Below are 26,941 nucleotides of genomic sequence, written 5' to 3'. Positions count from 1 at the left end.
CAATTTCTGCGCTAAATTGTAGAACCGATGCGAAATTTCACATGTCGCAAGGTCTTTCGTCACGAATAAAATTAAATCTAGAGTGAATGTTCACGGTATACAATTACTATTTCCAAAACTACTTTATTACAACTATCACGATGCGCTGTCGGAAAGAGAGTGTCCTTCCAACTCGATCACTCTCGATCCTGAACCCCCACAGCGTCTCATGGGATGCAGCCACTAATCGTTAAGGTTGGACCACGTTAGAATTCACCATAATATACGAAAGGACACCGCTTTCTCGCAGTGATCATGCAATGAGCACCCGAGTTACTACATTTATGCGCACAAAGAACAGAAGCGGTCCAAGACTGCTCCCTTCGGAAATCCCTACTCATCACAGCATCGATACATTGTAAATTCTCATAAGAACGCATACAGGTCAGTAGATGCACGGGTAGAACAATCACTAGCGACGAGATTTTCCTGGGGCAGTTTAAATGACTTTAGCAATTCACTGTGTTGGTTTAACTATGTTACAAAAGAGATAAACTGTTAAACTGTAGAGTTCTTAAATTCTGTATTCACACGTAAGCTTTTCACACACAAAGGCGTAGTGTTTTTGCAATGTTCATATGCTAATGAGGAGCTCTGATATCCGCCGCTGAGGGAAGCATTTTTGTTGTAGAGGCTTACAGAAGCACTGGGTTATAAAGAGCATATGTTCTAAGAAAGATGGGTGCCAGTTCCAGTATGCTTTTAAATCTGATGTAGTACAAGGACACTCGATACACGGAGATGGAAGTTTCGAGGACCATCTTCTATAAATCAATCCTGATACTGACATACGATGATAGCATATACTGTGACGAACGGTCGAGCGCGAATCAACGAGGCGAAAGTCAAAAATGGATCACAATATCGAAGACTTTCTAAACATTGGCTATCCGGGATTAGAATTCAGCTTCTTCCAATAGCATATGCGATGGACGACTTAGCACATTGTACGTTTTTTATCTGCACTTGCAAAATGATAGGAATCGACGCTGCCTAAAACAGATTAAAACTTTCTTAGTTCGAGAGGCAGATAAGGGTTTCTTTCGAGAAAGGGCAATGGAGGAGTTCTATGAGCTGTACGATGTCGTCAGTACTGTATTTCTATGACGTGTTAAATTCGCCTGACTGACTTCGACGGATTTCGGATGACCCATTTTTCATTGTTATAAGGCGTTTAGTTGAAAACATTAAGTAGTAGTAGGCGTAGTGGCATTAATGTGTGAGTGGTTCAGAATACTTTTACTGCAGACTAAAACTAAAAAGAGCCGCAATGGTTAAGAAGTAAGAAAGTAAAATAAATACCAAAATAAAAATTAAAATTTGTTAACAATTAGCACATGTTTCGGTAATATACCTGCAGAAAGAACAAACCAAAATAGTGTGAAGCCCACAAAATCAGCAATGCAAAGCTGATAAAGACCAAACTTTTTATCTTATCAATTGTTGTAGGCGCATATCGTACAACTTTGGACGTGATGGTTCATATAAAAAGCTTGGCGCATGATTTTATTGACAACTAGAACATCTTCATCATGTGGTGGAAACGCATAGTTTGGTGTTGTGTTGTCATTTGTGTGCAAGAGGTAAGCCAATAAGAAGATATAAAAACAGTCCATGCATGCATCATATCTCATTTCCAATATTTTAAAGGCAGCTTCGTTGAGTCTATCACCTGTAGTTTCCGGTTCCCGCGTTGTGAGTGATAAGTGTGAATCCGGCAAACGTCAAGGTTGTGGTGATTGTCGTACGGTGAACATTTGTAGCTATGATCAAACTGTTCTTACTAGCTACAAATGTCAAGATGTGGAACCAGATAAACCTTACTGCACAGGAAATGGTGTCTGTTCTGCGGAGTATGAGTCAGAAAGCACCTGCGCGATGGCAGATGATCTTTGTCCCTTGTCGAAGGCTGGATTTTATCCAGGTATGATCGTGAAACAGATCGTGATAATGCTTACTTAGGTATGTTGCTATTGCTTTCATCATTTATCCAATAGATCCAGCCAACTGTACGCAGTACATTTACTGTGACGAAAAGCAGATAGCTACGCCTTTGAGTTGTTTAGCAGCGAATAACGCCTACAATCATTCGTCCTCGTCGTGCTTTCTACGAAAAACTTTGGACGACTGCTATCAAGTGAACTGTGATTTGCCGTTGAATCGTAATAAATGGTTTGTCTATAAACCGTTTCCACAACTTTACTTCTTTTGCTCGAGCAGAGGATTACCAGTGATGTTCGAATGTCCTAGCGCTTTGGAGGTGTACGATGTGAAACTGCAACGGTGCAAATTTGAATGCCGAGAAAGTGGTCGCTTCCCGTACCCGGGAGATAACAAAAAATACTATGAATGTGTTTACGTCACACCTTTCAAGGTAAGTGGTACGAAACGTCGTGCATTGCAGGCCTGTGTGCTTCTTTTCCTAACAAAAGTTTTCATTGTTGTGTGTCTAACTAATTGGTACAGCTGGAATTGTTCGAGCAGCGATGCCCTTTACAACTCACGTATGATGAAGAGAAGAGGATCTGCAAGGCTTTAAAAGAAACAATTTAACTAGTATTCTCTAATACCCTACGGTCAAAATAGAACGAAAACTGTTTGAATAAAGTGAGTTGATCGATATAAACTTCAAGTGACATTTAAATTGGCACAGACAAGAATTCTCATCCGAGAATGTTTATTTGTGTTCTTTACTGCTTTCAAATTTGTCATCTTAAGACAAATAAGTATAATAGCCAGAATAGGCGGCCTGTTCACTTTTCAACACAATCAGTATGTGTTAAGTTGTCCAGCAAAATCGTCAAAATTCTGTCGTCTACTTTTCGTTCGATTTCGGGGAAATCCATGCATATTTACAATAGATCATGTTTATTTCACGCGATACAGGGCTCTAACATATGTTTTCATATTGATATTGATCATGATGATTAGAAGTACTTCACACTTCCCTATTGCTCTACTTTGCAAAGCAAATGTGGGTTGTAAATGGCAATAACAGTGGCGCGATGGTGAATAAAAGGCTGCCGCGCATGTTTGCCGATCGAGTAGTCGCTATTCTGACTATTGATGTTGCAGACAACTATGGCGCTTCGTAAGACTGTTGGTTTGCTTTTGCTGGTAAGTTATTGTACAATTTAAGCTCTGCATTTACATGGAATAACACAACGTTTGCCACTTCTTTTCACGTTTACTCACCAGCTTTTCCTAACCGTTGCCACCAAGGGACAGGGAATGTATTCGGACTCTTTGGAAACGGGTTTGTTTGACCCCTTTGCTTCATCCGAGGAAAACTTGTTGCCAGATAACGAAATGCCCAGTTCATTGTGGTACGGTGCGTTGTTTAGTTCGAAGCTTTCTCCACCTTTCATTGACAAAACATTGGCTGGCAGCTGCACCAACACCACTACGATCGTGTGTACCGGATGTCGACGAGTCCGTGTCTGCATCCCAGGAATTAATGATCAGTCATTGTTGCCGGAAAATAATTGTCCCCCTTCAACGTTTTGTAACACGCTTGCTACAGGGATGGGAGGTTCCTGTCTGGCCACTGTTGATCCCACATTTCCCGAATGTAGGTATACTGCTGGTGTAGACGGCAATTATGGAGAGAGTGGTGATAGCCGTATTGGTATGTTGTGCACCGGAATAGGAGTGTTTCCTGATCCTCTGGATTGTAGAAAGTTCCATTACTGCACCTCAATTGGAAGTTACTCGCGAGCATTCAAATGTCCTTCGGAATATGTGTACAACTCTAAGAAAAAATCATGCAGCCGTAATAGCCAATGTCGAACGATACAGTGTCGTTCAAATGCGAGATCTATATTCATACCGTTTCCGCAGGATCCCAACTACTACGCGTACTGCAATTACAATCGTAATCGGAATCGTCCTACGTTAAGAAATGTATTGGTGTACAAATGTGCTGAAGGTTCGGAATTTAATACGCTATCGAACAGTTGCGTGTTTAAATGTCCACGGGAAGGATTCATAGCAAAGCCCGGCGATACTTCCAAGTTTTACTGGTGTCGTAAAGTAAGGGGCAATTTGTTTGGTTACGAGCAAGTGTGTCCAGGCGTGGGTTCCATATTTAGTCCCAGACTCGGAATATGCTTACCTCCTCCGGTGTTGACTACTACCACGGCCATTCCTTCTTCCACCATGTCAACGATGAGTGAATCTAGTTCGACTACACCAGTCACCGAAGAACAAACAGAAAGCTCCACCGACCCAACGATTGTGGCGGATACACTAGTGCAACTTCCACCTTGGCCAAAATGGCCCTCTATTTCTGTATCTTCGCTAGTTTAATACGTGTAAGCTCATTGGTCGCCGCATTCATCACAAATACTGAATAAACTGGGTACACTTTTTTTATAACTATAGCACTTTTTGTTTTGAATCTCATTCTAATTTTACTGCCTTGTGTAGTAATAATTATCCGTACACGTAAATAAATAGATAAATAGGGAAACATTTCTCTATTCCTCATCTCCTACATTCTTCAGTAATTGCAGTTCAGCAATTTAAAATATACTCTGGAATTTGCATACAACTCGGAGCGGTATTGTGAAGCCCCAAAGTGTATAAGCACTATCGAGCCTATCAGTTAGTAACGCTTAAGTGAATTGAAAGTGCGCAAGTATTATAGATTATGTAATAGGATTATAGACATTTCATATCTTCTGGAAGTAAATACATAAGTCATCTCGTTGATTTTAATGGTTAAGAATAAATTTTAAAACCTAAGAAAGTATTTTTAAATTTTAACGGGAATGGGCTGAGCATAGCAACGATCCTATTTAGAGTCACACTTTAGAGTGACGAATGTCATCTCAGAGAATCAAAGCTTTTGTAAATAAACGGAAAAAATCCCTTTACCCAGAAAATTACATTTTTTACCATCGATGGCTGTTTGGCTGTAAATAATTTATTGGTAAGCTACATATTGGAATAAATGCTCAGGTTTCCTATCCAAAACTCCAGCTAGCTAAAAATGGTGGGGAAAAAGAAGGTAAACCGAGTTGAACTGAATCTTTTCCAACATACAAGCGAGAACATATGTATTTTGATTGCATACCTTTAGGCGCTTGTAATTGATCGACGTTCATGGCTGCTAGGCAGGCATGTCAAACCTTTTAATGTATGTAATCATTGAGCTTTTGGAACGTAGGTTCGTTCGGTGGTATTTATAGAGAATTTTAGTCATTTCCGTTTCCTCAGTTTAAAAAACGTAGGACGGTTTAATCTCTGCGTTGAGGTTTTTTCCTGAAATGATCTTAATTTAGCATTCATTAGTTCGGAATGCAGGTATATTGCGTTGATAAATTTACGTTCATAATAATTTTACTATTATTTTAGCGCTTTTCACACATACGTGTATGGCAACCGAGACGTCTCAGTCAAATCGTGCAAAATATAATCAAATAATTTTTTCTGATTTAGTATTTCTAAACCACAAACAATTTAAAAACATCAAATTATAAAAATAATAAAACATAAATTATTATCGTTGTGCTAAGACGCTCCTTTCAATCACTCGTATAGGTGAGACCAGTGAAAACGATTAGTTTTATCGTCTCAAAAAGCAGTCTCACTTTCAATATACAATTCTTTTTGGAGAAGTAATGCAGCAAGTGCTACGTCCTGCAGCCATCTTTCTTTCCGATACGTTGTACAGAACAGCTTCTTTTAACAATTAAACAAACATAATTTCTACTCAGTTTTAAGTCGACATTCTTGGTTTATACAATAACAATGCTTAATAAAACCTTAATCAATTTCGGACTGATGCACATCTATAAACTGAAAGAAATGATACCTTCATGATGGTTCCGATTTGCAAACGCTCTAATCGAACAAATTAAATAATACATAGCGTAGTAGGTGCAGAGCAAAAGATTTATTTGACAATTTTTGTATCATGAAACGTGTTCTTATGCATCTAAACAATGTAGCAATTATTTAGCTAAATTCTTACTTACAAATTAAAGCAGAACGAGAATATCCAAAACTGCTATTTTACGCTAAAACGTTATGCTAAAAGCAAAATAAATATAGAAATTGCCTTACCTAAATAACTAATTAGATCCTAGAGAGTCTAGCGGGGAACGTAATCACTTGAATGCTAAGCTGCGCTATTGCTAGTGCGCCAAAGAGTCTTTTTCGTCGCGAGAGAAGCTTCTTCGTTTGCAGTCTATTATCAATCAGCATCTTTATCTGAATAATGAGGTGGTGTGCGTGTTTTTTTTTTTTGTCGCATAACGGTGCTTTAGCGTGAAAGGATGCATTCTCAAATGTATTGCGATGCGAGCGTGCGAGTACCTAATATCACGATAACCAATCAGGACCAGTATTTGTTAGGGTAGGATGTGGCCGCCTGTTGCATTGAATGATAGTCTGCTGCGGTAGCAGTCGTAACGGGGGGCGGACAGCCGACCAAGTTGGTAGCATACGCCTGACCCGGATGATGGGGTGGATAGGATTGACTCCATGGTGTTTCCTGGGTCACGATGGGCGCTGCCGCCGGTGGCGCAGGTGGTACTTTGGCGTAATTTTCAGCCTGCGTCGCAGAAGGGCTCAGTTTGATAGAATTCTCGTGTGCCGGCTTGATGTACTCCTCGCTCATCATTTTGGTGTACTCTGAAGGAAGGAATTCTGAAAGCAAGCAATGATCGATTACTGTAAAGTTTCGTCAAGGCAGCGCTTGGGTAGCTTTTTCTCTTACCTTGATTGTTTTGGTGGAAGCCCATGTGGTTGGTCGAGAAGTTTTGCCCTCCAAAGTGACCGTGCTGGAAATGGCCGGTGGAAAACGACGAAGGATTTTGCGCAACAAACTCATAGTTCGCTGCTGCCGCCATTTGGTACGAATCGTTGGACGCCACTCCGGGGTGATACTGTGACATTGGCAGCGTGCCCAAACTGCTGAGCGGGGTGGACATCTGTGCTCCAGCGTGCTTGCGAAGCCGAGCGCGCCGATTGCTAAACCATACCTGTATGCGTGCTTCGGTAAGGTTGGTGGTGGAGGCCAGCTCTTCACGCGTGTACACATCCGGATACTGTGTACGCTGGAAGGCCTTTTCCAACGCTTCCAGCTGCTCACCCGTGAAGGTGGTCCTCGATCGACGCTGTTTCCGCTTCAATAGTATTCCCGGTTCCGATTCAGTGTCACTCGAGTCCGATCCGCGTCCTAGCAGATGACGAAACACCGATCATGTCGCAATGGACCAACGATCGATGGGGACAAAATGGAAAGAGAGAAGTAGAACGAAAAAAAAAGAGGTTTGAAATTAGTCACCGCTACGGACGAATGGTGGTGGTTGGTCGGTGGCATAATGTGGCGTGTAATTGAAATCAGTTAAAACTTCGACCCACCAACGACACTGGTCGGGCAGAGACACACCAGATGTGGTGGAACATGAAAACGCACCAAACAAGTGACTGTATTTATTACCCTCTTCATCGTTGGTGGTTTGTTACCGAACTGTTTCGTCATGTCAAAGCAAAAACATACCAAAATTAACGGAACTGTTTCGGAAAATCAATACATTGCCATAAATCTGACGCTAGGTTGGAGTGTCCAGATGTTTCAACTACATAAAGATTTGACATGATACCACCATGTTTTATGCTCGTAAATCCGGTAACGCGTAAACAGTAATTATAAGAAATGAATCTGTATAAAGAAACCATGTGTCAGTAAAAAATGCAATATCGGTACGTATCAGTTCCTCACTACTATAGGAATGCTGCTATCCTTTGGCAAAATTATACGTCGTCCAAATTTTGCAATCTATGTCAAATAAATCGCATTGTCGTAAGAATGCTGGTGTGTCCATTCATGAATGCGTTTCCTTAACACTCCGTTGTGAGCCACAAGCTTACGAAATCGTACATTTCAACGCTTTTTTGACAGTGGGTTTTTTTATGTACATTATAATTTAATTTTGGAGAAAATAATTTGAAGAAAAGGAGTAAAAAAAACGAGCACTTATATCCGCAAAACATGTCACGTGTTTTTTTGCGTAGAACCAGCACAAACGATGTTTCTGCATTGCAGTAAATGTGGCATAGATGCTTTAAGAATTATTGTTAAAGCACCGTTTAGCAGTTAAATTAATTCACATTGGCCAAATAGTTTCACATGCCATGGTAGTCGTATGAGTGATAAAATGAATATTGTGATTTTTTGGCTTTTGATGTCTTCAACTTTGCACAATATAACATAGTTGTTAACATGTTATACAAAAATATTGGTTGGTCAATTGGTTCCTCCCAATAACTCACATCAGTTGAATGGAGTGTTAGTTAAGACGCTCTACTCTGCTGAAATATTAGAAGAAAGAAGCAAAGTCCTCGCATACGGAACAACAGCAGGTACCATTAGAGTGTCACAATATTCACAAATCAACTTTAAACGTTCTCCGATTTTTATGATCCTCCAAAGGCTTGGAAGTGTTTGTTGCTGTTCAGAAACCGTGCGAGATATTATTCTTTTTTATTGATATGTAGCATATACAACACAGGAAAAAGAATGTTCGTTAAAAAGCTATTAAAGCGAACTGGTCATTAGGGTTCTGTGAGTCGGTTTACAAAACCGAAGCAAAATTTAGGACTTTCCTGTGGTGGATGAACCTCACGGATCGATAGCAAATGACCAGCGACAGACGAAAGGCTTCTCATCACAACGAGACCGACGCAGTCCACTCAAGATCAGACTGACGGCGTTGGTGCTAATCTGGAAGCAAAATAGCTCATTCACTGCACCGACACCATGCAGACGAATGGAGAAAGACAGAAAGCAGCAAATTGACTCGCGCAGACAGCGTGGCTTTCTGGGAGATGTCTGGAAGCATCCATCCACTTGAAATAAGACGTGCGCAAGAGCTTAACGTAAAATGTCGTCAGCACGCGCGAAATTTCAACGCAGCGTCGATGGACAGTATGTTCAGCGTTTTTTTTTTTTGGTTGGAAGGTGCAGACATTTGGGCAGTCGTTGTTCGGTCGATTGTCTTTTGCAATATTTCTATGAAAAAAATAATATCCCAAAAATTAGGCTTTGTCGCAAAGGAAGTTAAAATTAATCTCGGTATACACACAATGGGCTGATAACGGCAGAAAAGTCCAGTTGTAATATTTCGATAAATGTTAAGTGTATTTGCAATGTCCCTGTAGGTATTGAAAATATTTCAAAATAAGAACTGTAAGCAACATGTGTCGTGATCCCGTTCGTCTTATTGTTAATTCATTACCTAAAATGTGTTCAAACACACAGAACATGCTTGCACGGTGGTTTTCCTCGTATGTTTGAAGTTTACGAGCATACCAAGTACGTCATAAACTTTCGAGGAAACAGCGCGCAGCTCATAATCGGATATTGAATGTCATTTTTCAGTAATCAGTGCAGCAAGTACAGGAAGTTGTGACCGGTGCTGCAATCGTGTGAGACACCATCATGTTCAACACCTTCGGTGTCTGTTCGGTAATGGTGTTTTTTTTTTGTATTCTCTTTAGCGTTTTCTTCGAAACATCATCCTCGGCTCGGCCGGTCTGTTCTACAGTGAACAAGCGAGAACAAGCGTCACTACGTCTGACGGTTGGAATCCCCTTAATAAATTATTATAAGGCTAAAAGGTTTCGTTTACCAATTTTTCATTTCATTTCGCCGCGACTGAGCGTCTATGGTGTACGGATGAGCCCTCTGCACTTGAGCAGAGGAGTCCAGAGAGCCTAAGCTTTTGAAACGAAGTACCTTCATTTATTTGGCTGGCCGTCGGTTTTCCTTAGCTCGTTCGGACATTCCATCGCGTACAGTACGTAAAAATCGAATCCGAGCAGGTCCGGAGGAAAGAGATCGCTTTGAAGTTTACCGCCACCAAAGGTATATTGGCTTCGGTATCATGTGACCCATTGTGTCGGTTGACACTTAGGTACAATTTTGCGGTATTAGCTGCTGTAAACTCACACTCATTTATTAGTTGGTCCCTTTTATGAAAGGATTTCGCCTCATTTGTTCAGTGTTGGAGGGCACAAATGGGAGTAATATCGGTCGGTACGATCAAGGGATGGACGACACGGTACATGGATAGTGCGTGTGCTGTGTACGGAACACACCGAACAACAAGGAAGGATTAGTGTTGCATCAAACGCTTTAAACATATGATGTAACCATGAGAAAGGCGCTTCGGTATTAGGTGTGACCTAATTTCCGGAAGACATTTGATATTGAACCGTTTTCGGAAGTAGCTTTAAATCTGGATAACGAAAATAGACATTTTCGGCATGGGACAAATCATTGTCAGGAGTAATGGAACTTTAACTTGAAAAAGAGTTCAGCGAAAGCTCTTTAGTAGGAAAACTAAATTTTGTTTGATTTGGTGTTTTGTTTAAATGTAAGTTGTCTGTGTTATGTGTATGTTGATTTTCCATATACAATTAGATTTTGGCATAATTATACAAAGCTTGAATTAATATCTGTAATAATATGAAACTGTTTATTGTTATTATCACATTTACTACTGTTATTGAATAATATTACTGATATAACCACCGGGGACGGCTCGATGGTAAGGCGACAGCGGCGCCGGTCTTCAAACGGCGGGACCGGAGTTCAAATCCCATCCGGACCGTCCCCTTGTAGTGAGATCCTACTATCCAACTACGTGGTATCGGCAAGTCTAGTAAGCCATTTCGAAAAAGAAGACTATTAATACGGAAAAATGGCTTTTGATAAAGTAGCTAAGGTGACGTATAATCAACATTAGAAATTTAGACTGCCTACTATTATTGTAATAGTAAAAAATGAGATTGTGTTGCCCTTCTATAAGAACAAACACGCTTAGCATAGATGTTCGCTTTATAAACTACTGTAGTTTTTCACAATGAAATTAAAAATACGACAGAAAGTAAAAATGTATTGTACGATGTTTCTATATTTTGGCATGGCTATACCTAGTGTATCGATAGTAGTAGTTTCGAAATCGAATACTTAGGAAATGTTTTGTTTTATATAGCAAGAAAATAAATTAGGTTTGTTATTTAGGAACAAGTGTTGTTGTGTGTGAACAAGTGCATACCAGAAATGACTTTAGAATACCTCCCATGGTAGAGTCAAACAATGTTTCAATGGACGAAGTAGTAGTAGATGGTTCGAAGAACGTAGAAGATACTGTTTTATATATAAAGAACTGCTAGCGTAGAAGATAGTATTAGAAGCATTAAAATGATTTCCCTTCGCAGATTGAACTGTTTTCAAAATTGGTCCGCGGTGATGTTCAAAGCCATGAATGTTTGTTTCAAACTACTATACGATGTGTGAACCAACACTACTTACAAAGGAAGCAAACCGTCAGGACTCCTATCCTTCACATAACAACCACTGAAGAAGAAAAAAAAAACGATGTAAAGCAGCAAGAGTACGAGTAAAGCTTGGAATTGCTGCAGGTGCATCAGGGCATTTCAAGATTAATGATGCATGTATTACTCATCAAAATAGATTCAAGAAAAACGCCGACAACTTGCCACCAAAAGCTAGAAGCTACGAAGTAAACTTCAATTTATTGTATAAAACTGTTATTTCTAGAGTGTTAACTTCCTGTATCCCCTACATGATATTCTAGATAGAGAAAGTGTTTATGTCAAGGAGAAGAATGAACATTGTGTAAAAAATGATCCCGAAGAAGACAGATAAAAACTAATAGATAAAATAAGCAAAAATGTGTACATTGTTGTCTAAATCGAAATCTAACATTTGAAGTATGAAGAAGAACGATAATTGCATAAAAACATATAAACAAACTCAAAAGCTTCACTCCTATGATTTTGTGTTATTGTGCAAAAGTGTTACCGTGTTACAAAAGTCAGAAAGCCAGAGCAAGAGATTTTTACTTGCTCGAAATTAGAAGCTATCATTGAAGAAGGATAACACGCAATAATGTTGGGTATACGCGGCGAGTTACATTTTGATTTATTGCTAACATGTGGCGAAAGATTCTCTGCTCTATAAAAACCGATGCAGTAGTATCTACGACCACCAACGAAATCTGTACCACTACTATCCAGCTGTTGTAGGTGCATGCCCTTACCTTTGAGCGTTAAGATTTAATTGCTAAGGAGCCCGCTAGAATCATTGGTTTGCCGTCACTCCGTCTCGTATTTCCTGGTTCTCAGATCCTCCTTACGCGCTCGGTTGCGTGACACATTAGGAAGTCAACCACCGAGACGAAAGTGTAACCATCGATAAAGAGCATTCGGGAGTTACACTGCTCTAGATTTTCAAGGTTTCATTTGTGGCGGTCCCGCATCAAAGCGGCACTACACAGCACCGCCAAAGGATACTAACGGTTAGGAAAGTTAGAAAATGATGTTGTACGACAACCTTTTGATTATTGTCACCCTTCCCGGGTGGCTTTTCAGGTCGGAATCCTTAGAAAACCGATGCCCGTGTACATCGTCGGTGGTAAATGGTGAAGAAACAGTAAGAGAGCCTTTACCACAAATCACCGACTGAAAGAGGAAACCACCCGGAAGAGACGCTGGTTGCTGGTTGGCGGGGCTGATGCTGAGATGACCGTTTGCTGGAGGCGAAAAGAAATCCCTAAAAAACTGGCATCAGCAAACCGAAAGGGATGGGATGCGATATGGGATTCTTTCGTTTAGGTGTGAGCCTTGTCAGCCTTGTGAGCGTGTATCTTAATGGTCGTTTTGTGAAGTGACATTTTTCATGTTTTACTTTTCTATAGCGCGTCCCTACATCAAGGGACAAACATAACACAAAAACAAAATAGCGAGTGTTTGGCAGATAATTGCTACCGAAGGCGGGAGAGATCAATGATCGAAATGATTTGATTGATTATTGATGCTTTGCAGAATGATAACATAAGAGGGCGATCTTATTGGCAGGAAAAGTTTGCGAACAATGCTATGAAAAAGAATAATAGTTTCGTTGGAAGGTTCTGATTTAATCTTCAGCATTGGTTATTTAGGTTATAAGAGAAAGGATGGTAATAGGATGAATGCCGCAATTTATTGCCGGTTGTACCAAGATCGATAACTGCATTGAACATAGTTAACAATGTTAAGTACTTGTACGTAAATGATTTAACTAAATAATTTGCAATTTAATAAACAATGAAAACACTCCGTTTTGAAGTATTTTACAGAAGTCTTTCTAAATCTAAATCAAAATCTTAAGTAATAAAATTTTATAAGCTTGGTTTCTTCACATTACTTTAAAATTGAAAAAAAAAAAACATTGTTATATGCTTTGCAATAACAATGCTTTTGTTTCTATGTTTACCAACAATTTATTGTTTGCATTTGGCTGTTTCCATTGTTTCCTTTTTCTCAAACAGGTGTGTCAAGTTGCATGTATCGAGGTTTCCGCACTCCGACCGGATAGCAGCGGAAAGTGCAATAAAACCTTTTGTCATGCTCGCCTCACTTTTGAACGATGCCATGCAAGCAGACTTGTTCGGCAGCCAGCGTCAAGATTGCCATAATACTGAGCTAGAAAATAATGGTGCAAACTGCAACTGTTTGAAAAATCCTCTTCCGGACATCCGGTTGGATAGTTTGCAGGGAGACCCCGTTGGCTTTGATGCAAAGTATGGCCTTCTCAGTCGTCGTTCATCGTATTATTGGACATTGGTTGGACTTACAACTACTCTGCAGGAGGCATAGATGCACTACCACATGGGCACATGCTGCATAAATTTCATGCCTGAAATGCGCATTGTTCCTCATGACCTAGAGCAATAGCGGTGTGCAGAAATTAGTCAACACGTGGTCTTTGTCCGATGGCATTGTTTAGTGAAATAATGATTGACCAGTCTGTCTTTGGAAGCGGCAGTTACAAAGAAGATCAAACTAATTTCTCAGGTATCTGGACAAGAGATGTTCATTCATGTGTTTAAAACCAACTGTCAAAACAGCTGTGGACCACCAAAGCTGAAAAAAACACTCTTTCTTTAATTGTTTGAATATAGACTAGCAACAAAAGTTGTTGTTAGTGAATAATACTAAGACTATATCTAACAACAGTTTATTAGTAGAAAAGAAAGAAAAAATATTGATAATCTAGAGAGAATCGTTTTAGCACAAGAAAAATTTCAAGTACAACATGTGTTCCTCACGTAACGTACAAAAGTGTTTATGCAATGACAATCGCCATCACTTGAAATGGCATTGAGCGTATTCTACGTGGTCAAACAGCTATTTAGCGACAAACCTGCTACTTTTTCAATATTTGTTGTCTGACCAAAACAGTCGCTTGGGTTAGAGGCTACGGGTAACGGGTACGGGTAAAACGATGTACATAGTTCGTGCTTAGAATATTGGCGTACGAACTTGAACAACTACTCTGCTTAGCGAAAATAGTATAACCCAACGGTAGAAGCTTCGAACGAAACAAAGTGTCACGGAATGAGCATGTAGTTATCACCGAGTATCGTGTCAGTCAACTTGTGCTTTTTTAGAGCGCAGGACGTGTGACTGAGAAGGGAGCTAGTTTTGAGATCTCAAATCAAGTGTCTCTCCTTTGAGATTGCGCTTGCACCAGAACAGCATCGCCCAGGCTGTAATGTACAGATTAAGTCATTTCGAAAGACCGGTTCAGTCCCCGTGACAGCTATGATGTCTGGTTTCACTGTCGTTTCAGTGTCTGCCACACTTAGAGCATGAAGTAAAGGCCAAGTTTGTCCGATTACGTGGAACAGTGGCTGGCAGCATCTCTCCCAAACATTAAAATTTGTTAGGCATTATAAATTGCTGGAAAAGACCGAAATAAATGCAGAGACCTAAACTCTTCTCAATACCACAGTTGGATAAAGAAAATGCTTTAGCTACATTAATTGTTGGCATTTCGTAACGGGAGAACAAAGGATTTTTTGAGCAAATATTCTATGAACTGGTAACATTCTAGGAAGCGGCCCAGCGATAAGGTGACTGCAGCGCCGGTCTTCACACGGCAGGACTGGGGTTCAGATACTATTCGGACCGTACCCTAGTAGGACTGATTATCCAATTACATGGCATCAGAAGGCGTGGTCTATAACGGATTTTTTATTAGATTCGAATCCATAGTCCGTTGTGCGTTAGAAACGGACTATGTAACTGTAACTGTCACAATGTGACAAATGTGCAAATGGAGGAGGTAAATGATGCTTCATTTTCAGTGCAGAACATACAGAAACAAAAAAAAACACGTAAACAAACAGGGTGCGCCAGTGTATAACTTACCTCCCAGAATACCGTGTATGCTGTAGTCCTTCCGGCCATCATCGTCTTTCCGGCCCGGCTCAACGCCACCACCGCGCAGTAGTCGGCTTATTGAAGAAACACTGGGCGGATCCGTTACTCCTTCCTGCAAGCAAAACCGGTCAAACAATGGGAGATGATCAAAAGCTGCTCGATGAAACAAATATGGAAGCTGCTCGTTTGTTCGTTTTATTTAATTCTCATTAGACTTGTTTCCGAAGATTCCTAGCCGGTTACCCTGCACTGTTTATCCCGACAGCATGGCAGACAGGTTGACTGTTTCTTTGGTTTGAACCTGAGGCGTTTAGGTTTCGTTACACGAAAATGGTATTGTTTTACGCGGCGATTTCAGTGAAGTGGGGCAAAAAAAAAAATCTTCCGATTCTGAAGCTGTAAATTTGTAGGTGCTAACACTTTTCACAGCTTTTAATTAAATTTTCCCACTATGGAGAGCCACAGTCACACACATCGTTGGAATGTCTTCTTGGCCGATCGCTTCCTATTACGTTTTGTGTCCTGTTAGTTTTTACCCATTTTCTTTTCGCTGCGCTTTGAGGACGTAGGTTTAAGGGCTCATGTTTACTTTTAGCATTATAGACTCATTTTACAACCATTAGGCATTAGGAGAGATGTTAATTGTCTGGGTATGTAAGTGTACGTGGAAAGATGCGTTGAGTTTCTGTATCTTTTCTGTATTATGGAGCATTTGAGGGAATAAAATTGTTACATTCAATATGCGTTGTGTGTACATTTGATAATCTTTCAAATGAGTATGCCACGAGCAAAACTAAGCAGTAGCTAGTTCTAGTTCAAATTTTCAATCAATATCCACCTGTGGCACTGTATTGCAAACATCTATGCGTTTAATGCCGATAGTTTCCCGCGAAATTGTGTTCTTCCATTATATTTTAGGCCTCACGTCCAAAGCAAAACAAAAACCATCAAATACTTGCTGTCGGTCTTTCCTTTTTGGTCTTTAATTTTTCAATTAAATTTACCACAATCACGATTCCCGACCGTCATCAGACTCGTTTTGTGGTGGTGTCATGATGACGCCTCGGCAAAAGCGAAAGGATAGAAACGCCGAAATTCAAATCAAACAGGAATCAAAGATATTGACCGCTCCCTCGCGGAAGACAGAGTAAAGCAAGAAACCCAAAACGGGTCTCGTGCCTTTTCCACCATTCCTTGCGCGTCCCGATCGTGCGTTTGTTAATTAAATGATGATCATGATAACACCTATTCGACATTCAGTCAGGTAGGTGAGAAAGTCAATCATAGACGAGAGGGAAAGAAAAAATGAAAAACAGCATTGGCAGTTAGGTGTCGCGGAAGAAGATATTAGAATACTGCCGAACGGAAAACGTTCAACATATACCGACATTTAAAAGTTTTAAAAACCTACAAAGGCGCACTTTTTAAAGCTTTAATCAGATAAAGGATAATAGGTATTGTTTAAAACAAAATGCTTTAATAGGCTTTTAAGGTGCAATTTAACAGCTGAGGTAACAGCTCTTGGGACAAATCCTACCCATCTAGCAGTTTTAAAACTTTTTTTTTTCAATTAATAAATTAAATTTCGGCAATTATTGTTTCAAAACCTGGGAACTGGGTAGGGATAACGGATCAAACCATTGCTCTGTAGGACTAACAATCCAACTACGAGGTACCAGAAAGTCTGATAAGCCCAGAAGGAGGAGAAGAAACCCAACCGTCCATGCTTGAAGTGTCTATCAATATCACCAACAAGCAGTTTTGCAGAGATTATTGGTAATCATTGTTTTGGGTATCGCATTTATTTCCCTTCCCGACTGTCTAATCCATCAATCTTTATGTGTTAATTAGAGAGAGTTTGCGTGATGTTCATACTTGCAGCAAGGTAGACAACAGACAAGTATTAATTTGCACGTCAACAGTTGTTACAGCCCGTGCTCTTAATTAAGGGTCATTCTCGCCTACGCCTCGCCTCAGTCAAAAACGTGTGGCTTGCTCAATTTAGCTCTACACCTTAATCCCTGTACCACTCGTCTCGTTCGAGATCTTTGACAAAGACTGTGTAAGCATAAGGAAGAATAATTGCTTAATATTGTATTGCACATCGGATGCATTTTGGTGGGCGTCAAAAAAAAAAGGAACTTCGCTCACCACTCAGATTTGCTGCGGTTCCATGGGCAACAGGTGTCAGGGACTCGCTTGGTACATATGTTTGATTTTTTTTTTGGGTTAGGTCCAATGTCAACAGAGCGTTGACTGGAGAACGAACTAGGAACAGAGAAAATTTAGGCGATTTACCTACCGAAAGATAGTGAGTCTTTATTGTACAACTGTGGCAAAATTTGAGTTAGATCTCTATGGTATAATGAAAAATTTACTTGAAAAATCTTGCGATGGCATTGCTCAATATGCACTAAGAGTTTAACGCTGTTTAGCGAGTTTGATAATGAAAAAGGAAATCCGTAAAAATGAGGACGGCTAATCAAGTTGTTAATAGTGACATACTGACTCAACGGATGAAGTGATAAAAGAAAATCGAATCAACAAACCGAAAGAATTTCAATCCGCACTGAATAATGCCCGGACACATTATACGCCGGAGAATGCACAGCTCGATTGTCATATTAAATCCTCTTTCGTACACACCGAAGGCAGGCGTTATGAAGGTTAAGTTCTCATGTCGGATTTAAGGTTGTTTCTGCTGTTGCTGTTGTTACTTCGTTTTGTTTTGTTTCTGTACTGTGGCTCTTTCTTTTCTTCTCATCAACATGGAATATATCTCGGGCCCGGGCAAGTATGCGCTACAGCGCCGGTAGATGCTGTCGCTCTGTTGTGCAAAAAGCGGGTTCTGCTCCAAATGAATTATGCCGTTTTCGATCATTTACAGGCCCTGGGTAAGCTGTCCGCAAAATTACGAGCGGCGCTGAACACAAATGCTGCCAGCTGCCTTCTTGTTTGATAGCGCCCGAAATGCTGTCGCCTAATGTAAATAAGCGTTATTTATTTCGTGCCGCTTTTCAATAATTCCATTGACATTAATGACAGGATGCCACGACATTAACCGCGATGCTGGTGCTCAGATTGTGATGGATATAATTGCAGAACTTAATTACTTTCCTTGGCGATTCGGCCAGATAGAACTGCTTTATGTGTGTGTGTATGAGTGTATGGAGTTGATACTGTGAGCTGTATTATACAAGAAACCCATTTCTCAAAGTCATATTGATTTATGTTTTCATATTCGATTGTCATAACATGGTCTGCGAATGCGAATTTTCGGTGATTCTACAAAGATTTGCTTGAGAAATTCCTACTTCAGGATTGTTTGTGTTTAACGTAAGAATAATTGAATTGCATACATTTATGTTATGTTAGACTTTGGAGTTCAGCTAGGATTCAGATAAACAATAAGCAATAGTGTTCATTGTCTGCTGAAGGACTAGTATCAAGATGGGAGGTTTTTGTACTACAAAAAGGCATTTACCTGCCGGTAGCCCACATCAGGTCCTAGTTGACCAGAATGTCTATTATCGCTGGGGTCGTCCGAGCCGGCCGTCTAGAATGGTAAAAGAGCAGAAAGGGAAAAGTTCTATTCCATAATCTTGTTTTTTTCCTTCGTTTTATAATTTATTGTTTGTTGTCTTGCGCTTCCTTTTTCTACCTATTCATTGGGAGGTTTGATGTTCCTTTTGGTGTTGCCGACTGAATGAACGCACTCCTGGCAGAGCAACACTACCGCACGTAAGATACACGCCGTGAGATTGACATGACAGCTCGGGGTGAAAAAATAAAGAACTTATCTCACAAACTCACCACCAAGCAAGGTAAAGCAGTTTTTGCTCCAATTCATCGAAAGCAAGATAAGAAGAGAGCTACCTTCCGAAAATGCTTGTTTTATCTCGTGTATTTGACTGTCAGCTTCGTCGAGGTGTCCCGTTGACGTTTCGTGCCTATCATTTCAGGAGGTTGATAGAAAACAAATTTCATTAATCGGATCATCGCGGTGTAATTTCCCATGTATTCCACGCGCGATCTGCGAGCCAGGTACGTGCCTAGTAGCGGCATCGAAAAGTTTCCGGGAATGAGTGTCAGTAGTCGGCAGATTATGCGCCTGATCGGTGATGTGTGATCGCGATCGTTCAATGCCCAGGCATCTGGCCGCCCAGTACAGCGGTAAAGGCGAAGCATTTCATTCATTTACCAAGTGTTGGAATGACTTAAATAGCTCCATCGACCTATCAAACAGATACCCACAGATTAGAGTCGAATTATTTCGTTTAGCTTGCTGTATAGAAAAGATAAGCTTGGAGGGGGAGCACCGCACCGTACATGCGATGGGAGTGGAATAAATTAAACTGTTCACAAAGAATCTCATTTGGAATCAATCAAATTCGGCAGATCGATTCTTGGGAGCGAGAGTTCCTTATTTATTCCTTCTACCGCCTTACGACCAACTCGGCTACTGATCGTACGGCCCCTGGTCCAACACACGACGCAAGAGCGTGTTGAGGAATATTGGGATCCGGCAAACAATTGGATGTATGTATTTTTAAACAATCCGTGACTAAAGATCAGATACGCTACCGGAATTTCCGTTGGGTGAGAAATGTTACACGGTTTCAGCGTTAGGCGTAATCCGTCCCTCGCGGGAGATCGGTTTTAATGGGTCGCATTGACTGCGAGCTGAAGCGACCGTCTTGGCCGCCCGTGGCCGCCCGCTCTTGGAGCTGGCTGGAGCTGGCTTGCAAAGAATTTCATTCACGACTTCATACGCATCTGGACGAATGTTACGTCATGATGAGTCACGGTAGTAGATTGAAGTTTCATTGTCGAAACACTTTTCACTGGGTGGAAAATAAATTATGTTTACTGCAAACAGCCGCCACACGACCTGCCATCGCCCAACGCTCGTACGTACGTACGTTGCTCACACCCGATTGAACGGGTGTTTGTGAATGATGTTTGTATCAGGCCGATTGCAAAAGTCTGTGTCGATCGACGGCTACTTTGGACGAAATGATGAGCTTTTTTGTCAATTTTCAACTCGCTTTACGTCTCATTCTCGCTGTCTTGGGGTGCTACATTTCCCGCGATCGCCTTTCGTTCTTCTTGCCTTTCCGCGCTTCGGCAGCTTCCCGTGATGATCTTCCATATCATCATTCATCACAATTCGCCGGCTAAAGCTAATATTCCACAAACACCTCCGGACGAAATGAACAGCCGCCAAAAGCGGACTTTCGACTACCGAAAACGACCCCGAGGGCTATTCATCATTGACGAAAGTCATTAGCGGTATCTGGGAAGTAGTAGATTCGGGCACCCCAGCAAATTAACACTCAAAAATGATTCCTAATTTTGGTACCCTCCCCTTGGCTTCTCAGCACTGCTGAACACTGGTATCGGTGTTGATGCTAGCTACCAAGACCTCCAACCGCAAGAGAGAGAGAAAAAGGAAGATTGATCAACGTAAAGCTTCATTGAAAGTACGCTTGGGGCTAGTAGCCGCGTTTACTTGCTTCAATGCAATTATACGGCTTGACCATTACTGTGTGTTGGAAAAGCTGAGTGAAGTGAAACAAAAAACTCAAAACAAAACAGATCAGCATCATAACATTTGTATCGAGTGTTGGATATCCACGAAAGTAAAACGTTTGTCTTTAAAACGCTTTTAATGTTACCATTTACAAGCGATTGATAATAAAATCTTCACGTGCATAAGGTAAAATAGTAAAATGTTGAATATTTTATGCATATGAGCAGGTGGATCTCTTATTGATACTTCAAAAGTGTAAACTATGCACAACGTGCGCTCAACGGTGTCATCGAGAATAAAAAGGGATAAACAAAACATCCAGTCCAGGAAGCGTGATCACGCTGTTCAATATATCCTCATTATTATCACATGTTCATACGCTAAGAGAAAATCGATTACACCGAGCTAATAACAGCAGCATGACTGAGCTATTTGCATTATCCTTGACAGAACTGCAGAGCATGAATCGAGAAAGGCAATAAGACTATTGATGTATTGTGTAACGCGATGGTGGTAGTGGTAGAGATGAGGCAAATGGTATGGTATTTTTCTATTGCAGAGCTCAGATAATGATGGTGATGCTACCCAGAGTGAATAGCCACGCGAGAGATACAATCTTTGATTCGGTTTTATCAATATTGGGATGCTACTTCTGCCTGATGATTAGTTTTTGTTCTCGCTGCGTTCTGCGATACACTCACACGATACAAAAACCTTAGAGAGGAATCATTTTATACTTAAGAGGTTTTTCTTCTAGAATTCAAAAGTTGGTTTGTATGTACCTTGACATCAAAGTCTTTAACCACTGCTCTAGCAATGCTTACCTTAATCAACTTTTCTCGTATTTCCCAGCTAAAAATTCCCGGGTTCATCTTCTTCATCTCCTCGATTCTAGCTTCCACTTCCGGTGTCGCTACTTTGGGTTTTGAGCCACCTATTACGCCGGGACGAATCGAACCGGTTTCTTGGTAGCGGTTTAGGATCTTCGATACACATCCATGAGAAACGCGCAGTTGGCGTGAAATCACGCAGGGCCTCACCCCTGATGCGGCCATCTCGACGATTTTCAACCGAATGTGGTTCGGCAACGGTCGCCCATTGATAAAGACACCCCCCAACTGGTTCACACGTCCTTGACCTGGGTAGGAAAATGAAGAAAAATGTAGAATAGCTATTAGTTTTATACACAGCAAGGTTTGGTCGGGTTGTATTCGTTTGCAATCAAGTGAAGTTTAGATTTCTGTAGAAGTCGTTTGGATGGAACCACGAACTCGGTTTATGTTTGCGCTGGGGTCCCCGCGAGCCCCAACTTTGCTCAGCAGAAAAATTGTACCTAGAAAGTTGTCATCGAACCAGATGATTGATGTCTCAAATTGTTATTCACAATTATGCTACGGTCCTTTACCTAACTATGCGAACATACTGTGTTTTATGAATAAACCAAAACTAGCAGAGATAGGCAACATTTACTTTCTAGTGAGTTGTAAAGAATTATAAAATACACATTTTAAGCACTTTTGCGTAATTTCACAAACTTTGACATTTTCTTTTCGCAGGTGTTTTTTTTTTCATATGTCTTCATATATAACTTTCGTGTATCGCTTCACCCTTCGATCACGCCGGATACGAACATTTAACCATCGTTTAACACTTTTAAACCATTTCAAGCTACATTTGGTGTTTCACCGAGCTTCAGCTACATCTTATCCTAATAAGTTTAAAATTGATCTTAAACCAGTTTAATATAAATTACATTTTCGATTAACGTGACACAAATACAAGTAAACCTTGATTTTTATAATAAATATTACAAGAAAACTATAGGTAATTAGCTTTTGGGAAAAGCATATTGCAGTCATCAAACGTCATCGCGCTAAGAAAAATAAAATTTAAGAAACACTCCAAGATTTTTTTATTCGTAGCAATACTACAACTTCCAACGCACAAAATTGACCATCGTATAAAATGAAACATCACTGCTCCTGCAACAATCTTTCCTCACTAGAAAATTGCGCACTGATGCGCATCCATTAGCAGCTCTTTTCGGTAGATAATTTTCAGCTGCTGCACGCCCGGTGTGAAGAAAATTGGAAAATGTACAACATGCATTCTTTCATCCATTCGCTTTCATCACAACGCTTGCTGTCGATGCTGACACGAGCGACGAAAAAGATGCAAAAGCACTTAATTGACAGCGACACTCTGACGTCACGTATGGACAGTGTACACGTGGGGCGCACGCTGCATTCTATACGTCTTTTGTGGAGTTGTTGCTCGTACGCATACATATATGTGTGTGTGCGTGTGTGCGTGTGTGCGCGTTTTTTGAGCTTCAAAAACCGATGATCTTATTCCAGGAGCCATCATCGATCGAACCGGATCGATCTTGGGCAGGAAAACATCTGGTCCAAGCGTGAAAAATTCCGATTTTCCGGTTTTCCATTTCTTCTCGCCCCCGGTTGACCGGGTTTGTGTTGTGGTCCGATTCGTCGGAATTCAGGTATGGCTAATTTGTACACCATATGCCTCACCGCTGCAACACTGCTGCCACCGCATGCCTACTACCATACCTTGCGCCTCGCCGTACAACGAAACTTTTGAAGCTCGCGAGAATATTTGCCTCTGCGTGTGGCGGTGTAGGCCGGCAGAGGATAAATGTGGCCAGTTGGGAGATTAGAATGATCATGGGTTTGAGAAATAAAAGGTGAGATCCTTTTCCTCAACTCTCCACTATTCTTTTCGTCCATCGGAATCGACGATAGACTTGGCTTCCCGACCATCGTCTGTTGTTCGGAATGCGCATATCGCCACGGTGAATTTGCGCTTCGACACCTTGACTGATTAAGCAGACGGCACAGCCCTGGAGCATCCTTAGCTTTTGAGCTGACAATTGAAACGATAAAGCGTGTGGTGTATGTTATATGCTAGACATTTGTATTTGAAAGGACTACATGTGCCGACGATTATTGTTCTGATTCTTCTAGTACTTGGATTCTAGGTAAACTAGCTAGAATTTTGATCTCGCTGTAATAGATCTAGCTTGAAGAGTGTATAACTTACTTTAATTCTGTATTCTGTAACTATAAAAAATGTTCAGTCTTTATGGTTGCAAGGTTGAGTAATTTGTTTAACCGAACGGGAACTTTCCAAAGACTTTAATACTCTGTAGGTTTCTCAAGCCGTTTTCTGTTTACTGATTGTCTGATAATGCTGTTATTTTACATGAATTAAAAATTTATATCCAGGGTTAACTTATAATACAAGACATAATTAAGAAAACCAGTTAAACGACATCGTTATTGTGTGTAAGTTATATTTTCAGAACCTTGATTGCTTGAGGCATACCCTTAGTGTGGATCTACCTCGTAGAAGGATAATGAATAGAATAAGAAGGGTAGGAATATTGTGTTTACCTTGAAAGGGATAACCGCTAAACAAAGGTCTCATGTTTAGGGAATTGGAACCGGACATATCCATGATGGTTTCGGTTGCGAGATTGATTTTGAATACTTTATTCCATACACTTTTAGCAAAAAAAAGTTTCTTTTAAGTTATCACACGTGTTTCACCTACACTTAGCTTCTTTTCAATTCGCAGCAAGCAAAAACTACATTTTTGACTTCAGTATCTACAAACACTTCGTTTTGATAACACTTCGACCATTGTAAACACCCGAAACACGATCGTAGAACATTATTTTCATTAGCGCAGTAGTAGCAGGATGCAAGGATGCTATTATCAGCTACACTAATCACTATCATCTGCCACTGCACGCATTAATGCACAGCGAAATGCACTTCTACAGCATGTCAACGATCAACGTGAAAGTCGCGCGATGGCTGCAAAGAGCGTAGAATCACACTTTTATGTGGCTCGAGACACTTTTCTGAATCTATATCACCCGTAGCAACATTGGTCATCGTCGCTCCATTCTTGGTTAGCCGTTCGTTCGCGAGATCGGTCTTTGATGAAATTAAATTAATTAACATAAACAACAAAATTGCCTCCGCCAAACACTATCATTAAGCAAGCAATCACCGTGCTCGTGCTGCTGTTAAGAATTACACGCCCATCTGGACAGCGGGGTGAATAAAGCTGGCTGGCACCAACACTTGTTCTTCTTCGTGTACACGCGAACCTCCCGAATTGGTCTTAGCTGCAGAATCTGAACAGAAGGAAAACTGTGCCGTTTGATGGAGCTACGCAAGCGCCAGCACGACAACGTCAGAACACTGGAAACTAACGACGCCAATGATTGAAGAGCGCTAACGCACGCGTCTGGTAAAAGAGATCAACGCGTTTTATGATCGATTTAATTATCTGCTTCTCAGTAAAAAACTAAACAGGAACTTTTGTTTGCACTAACGACACACTTTGGTAAAGCACATGGAAAGATCGTTTTCCGACAAGAATGCTTGCAATCACGCTTTTTGTTCGACGAAACGCCACATGAAGATCGCACACGTTGTACCGTCGGTTCTCCGGTCACATGAGAGCACGATTGTAGCTGGGTTTGGGACACTCGTGCATAGAAATCTTTCGTCTGGACGGAGAAATCTGGACGCGCACACAATGCCGTTGTTCCCCAAGTTGCGACGGGGATCAGCAACACGATCGTGAATTATTTCAGATCACGTTTCGGAGCGAACCGTACCGCGTAATGCGTTCGCGCGACCGCGACCGTTTGCCGAAAGTATTCCCAAGGAACTGGTTGGCCATGGGCGAGAAAACAAAAACACTACTCGCTTGTTTCTCGGCGGCAAACTGCGATTCCGCGCCACACTCATACTACAACGGCGCGCTGTTTGATCGATGGGAGGGAGTTGCTTGTGTCGATTGCTCCCACCTTTGCGAGGCTGTGATGGAGATGAAACGAGTTCCCTTTCTCGCACATGGCAGCTACCGACGCTAAGGGCGAGTCCCAAGCGGTCTATCGTTCACCCTTCTCCCTAGCGATCTGCTCGTTCGGCGGCGTGTAAGACCTTATGCCTCTGTGTGCGGTTCATTATTAGCTAGCGACTTTGACTACCACCAGCGAATGAGGTATCAAACTGGAACTGGGGTCTTCGCTTTGGTGTGTGCGTCAAGGGAAGGGGACAGCTGATCTTTGATGTGCATTCTCGATTCTAGGGGACAGGGGAAGCGGAACCCTCACGAAAAGGACCCTATGCCCTGATGCTTCCGGTGATCTGGACGGGTAAAATTGAAAACCGAAACATTTTCGGCCTACCTCGTGTCTATTCTGGCCGCCGCCACCACCGCCGCGGTGCTGGAAGCGCGAAAGGGAGCCAACACTGTGGCAGGCGATGATAGGCGAAAGCCGGAACACGCAATCAGTGTAGGGGAAGAAGCGTCGTTGTTTAGTGTGGACATTAGAACCTAAAACAAAACATAATACCCTACGTCGTACGTACGCTGGCTTGGTCGGCGCACGTTGATTCAAAAGCAGCAATAGCAAGGGGTTACCGTGACGAGCTTCATAAAAGCGGAAGAGATATATTTGATCGACGATGATGGTGGCCGGTTTATCGAGGAAAAATAAAAATAGAGTAGGAAAAAACTCCGCCTACTTTTCGTATCAAACTTAACTGCTTATGAAAGTCGACGATGGGAACTTGCGTTGCGTCCTCGCTTTCATCGATTTGATGTTCGTCGACTGGCGGAGGTATGAATTAAGGTGTTATTTATAGAATTTTAAATATGCAAGATTTACACGGTAGTGTTCATCCATCACGTGTACTGTAAATAGAATATTCGGGTCCAACACCTCATAAATGTAAGTTTTTGTCAACGGTAAGCTACGGACGACATGCCAACTGTTGGTTGGCATGTCGTATCAGCTTTTTGCCGTTGCTGTTTCCTGCCATCATAGCCGCTTTCAGTGTTCTCCATCGAAACTGTACCAAGCGTTTATGCTAGATGCAGCCAGTCTTGCATTCATACCAACATTTTAAAGCAAATGGAACCGTAATTTATGGTGGCGTACAAATTTATGTTTGTGCAGAGGGAGCTATGAATTGCCTGTTGCCGATGTGACTGGGACCTTTGATTGTGATGCCAGATTGAAATAATTTATGTGACACTTGGCAGGCTTTTATACGATACAAAGTCTGTAAATACTGC

The 26,941-nt window shown here is 41.2% G+C and overlaps 2 protein-coding genes and 1 pseudogene across 3 annotated transcripts; 2 read left to right on the top strand and 1 right to left on the bottom strand.

The window, feature by feature from the left end:
* The first annotated feature begins 1,095 nt into the window (after positions 1-1,095).
* Positions 1,096-2,933, top strand: LOC126567327 (uncharacterized). The gene is made up of 4 exons (XM_050223556.1): positions 1,096-1,134; positions 1,690-1,963; positions 2,037-2,413; positions 2,901-2,933. The coding sequence occupies exons 1-4, from the start codon at positions 1,096-1,098 to the stop codon at positions 2,931-2,933; spliced, it is 723 nt and encodes a 240-aa protein (XP_050079513.1).
* Positions 2,934-3,044: 111 nt separating this feature from the next.
* On the top strand, positions 3,045-4,347 carry LOC126558217 (uncharacterized; annotated as a pseudogene).
* Positions 4,348-6,368: 2,021 nt separating this feature from the next.
* Positions 6,369-24,295, bottom strand: LOC126557995 (protein gooseberry-neuro). 2 transcript variants are annotated; one of them, XM_050213924.1, is made up of 6 exons: positions 24,232-24,295; positions 21,643-21,956; positions 18,770-18,841; positions 15,274-15,397; positions 6,764-7,225; positions 6,369-6,693 (listed from the first exon to the last, which is right to left on the bottom strand). In XM_050213924.1, the coding sequence occupies exons 1-6, from the start codon at positions 24,293-24,295 to the stop codon at positions 6,380-6,382; spliced, it is 1,350 nt and encodes a 449-aa protein (XP_050069881.1). In that variant the 3' UTR covers positions 6,369-6,379. The 2 variants fall into 2 exon arrangements, with proteins under 2 accessions (XP_050069881.1, XP_050069882.1); XM_050213925.1 differs by lacking the exon at positions 18,770-18,841.
* Between the last annotated feature and the right edge of the window lie 2,646 nt (positions 24,296-26,941).

This window comes from Anopheles maculipalpis, chromosome 2RL, assembly GCF_943734695.1.
Source record: "Anopheles maculipalpis chromosome 2RL, idAnoMacuDA_375_x, whole genome shotgun sequence".
Lineage (NCBI taxonomy): Eukaryota > Metazoa > Arthropoda > Insecta > Diptera > Culicidae > Anopheles > Anopheles maculipalpis.
Note: the sequence above shows the minus strand (reverse complement) of the source record. Positions and strands in the feature narration are given on the sequence as shown.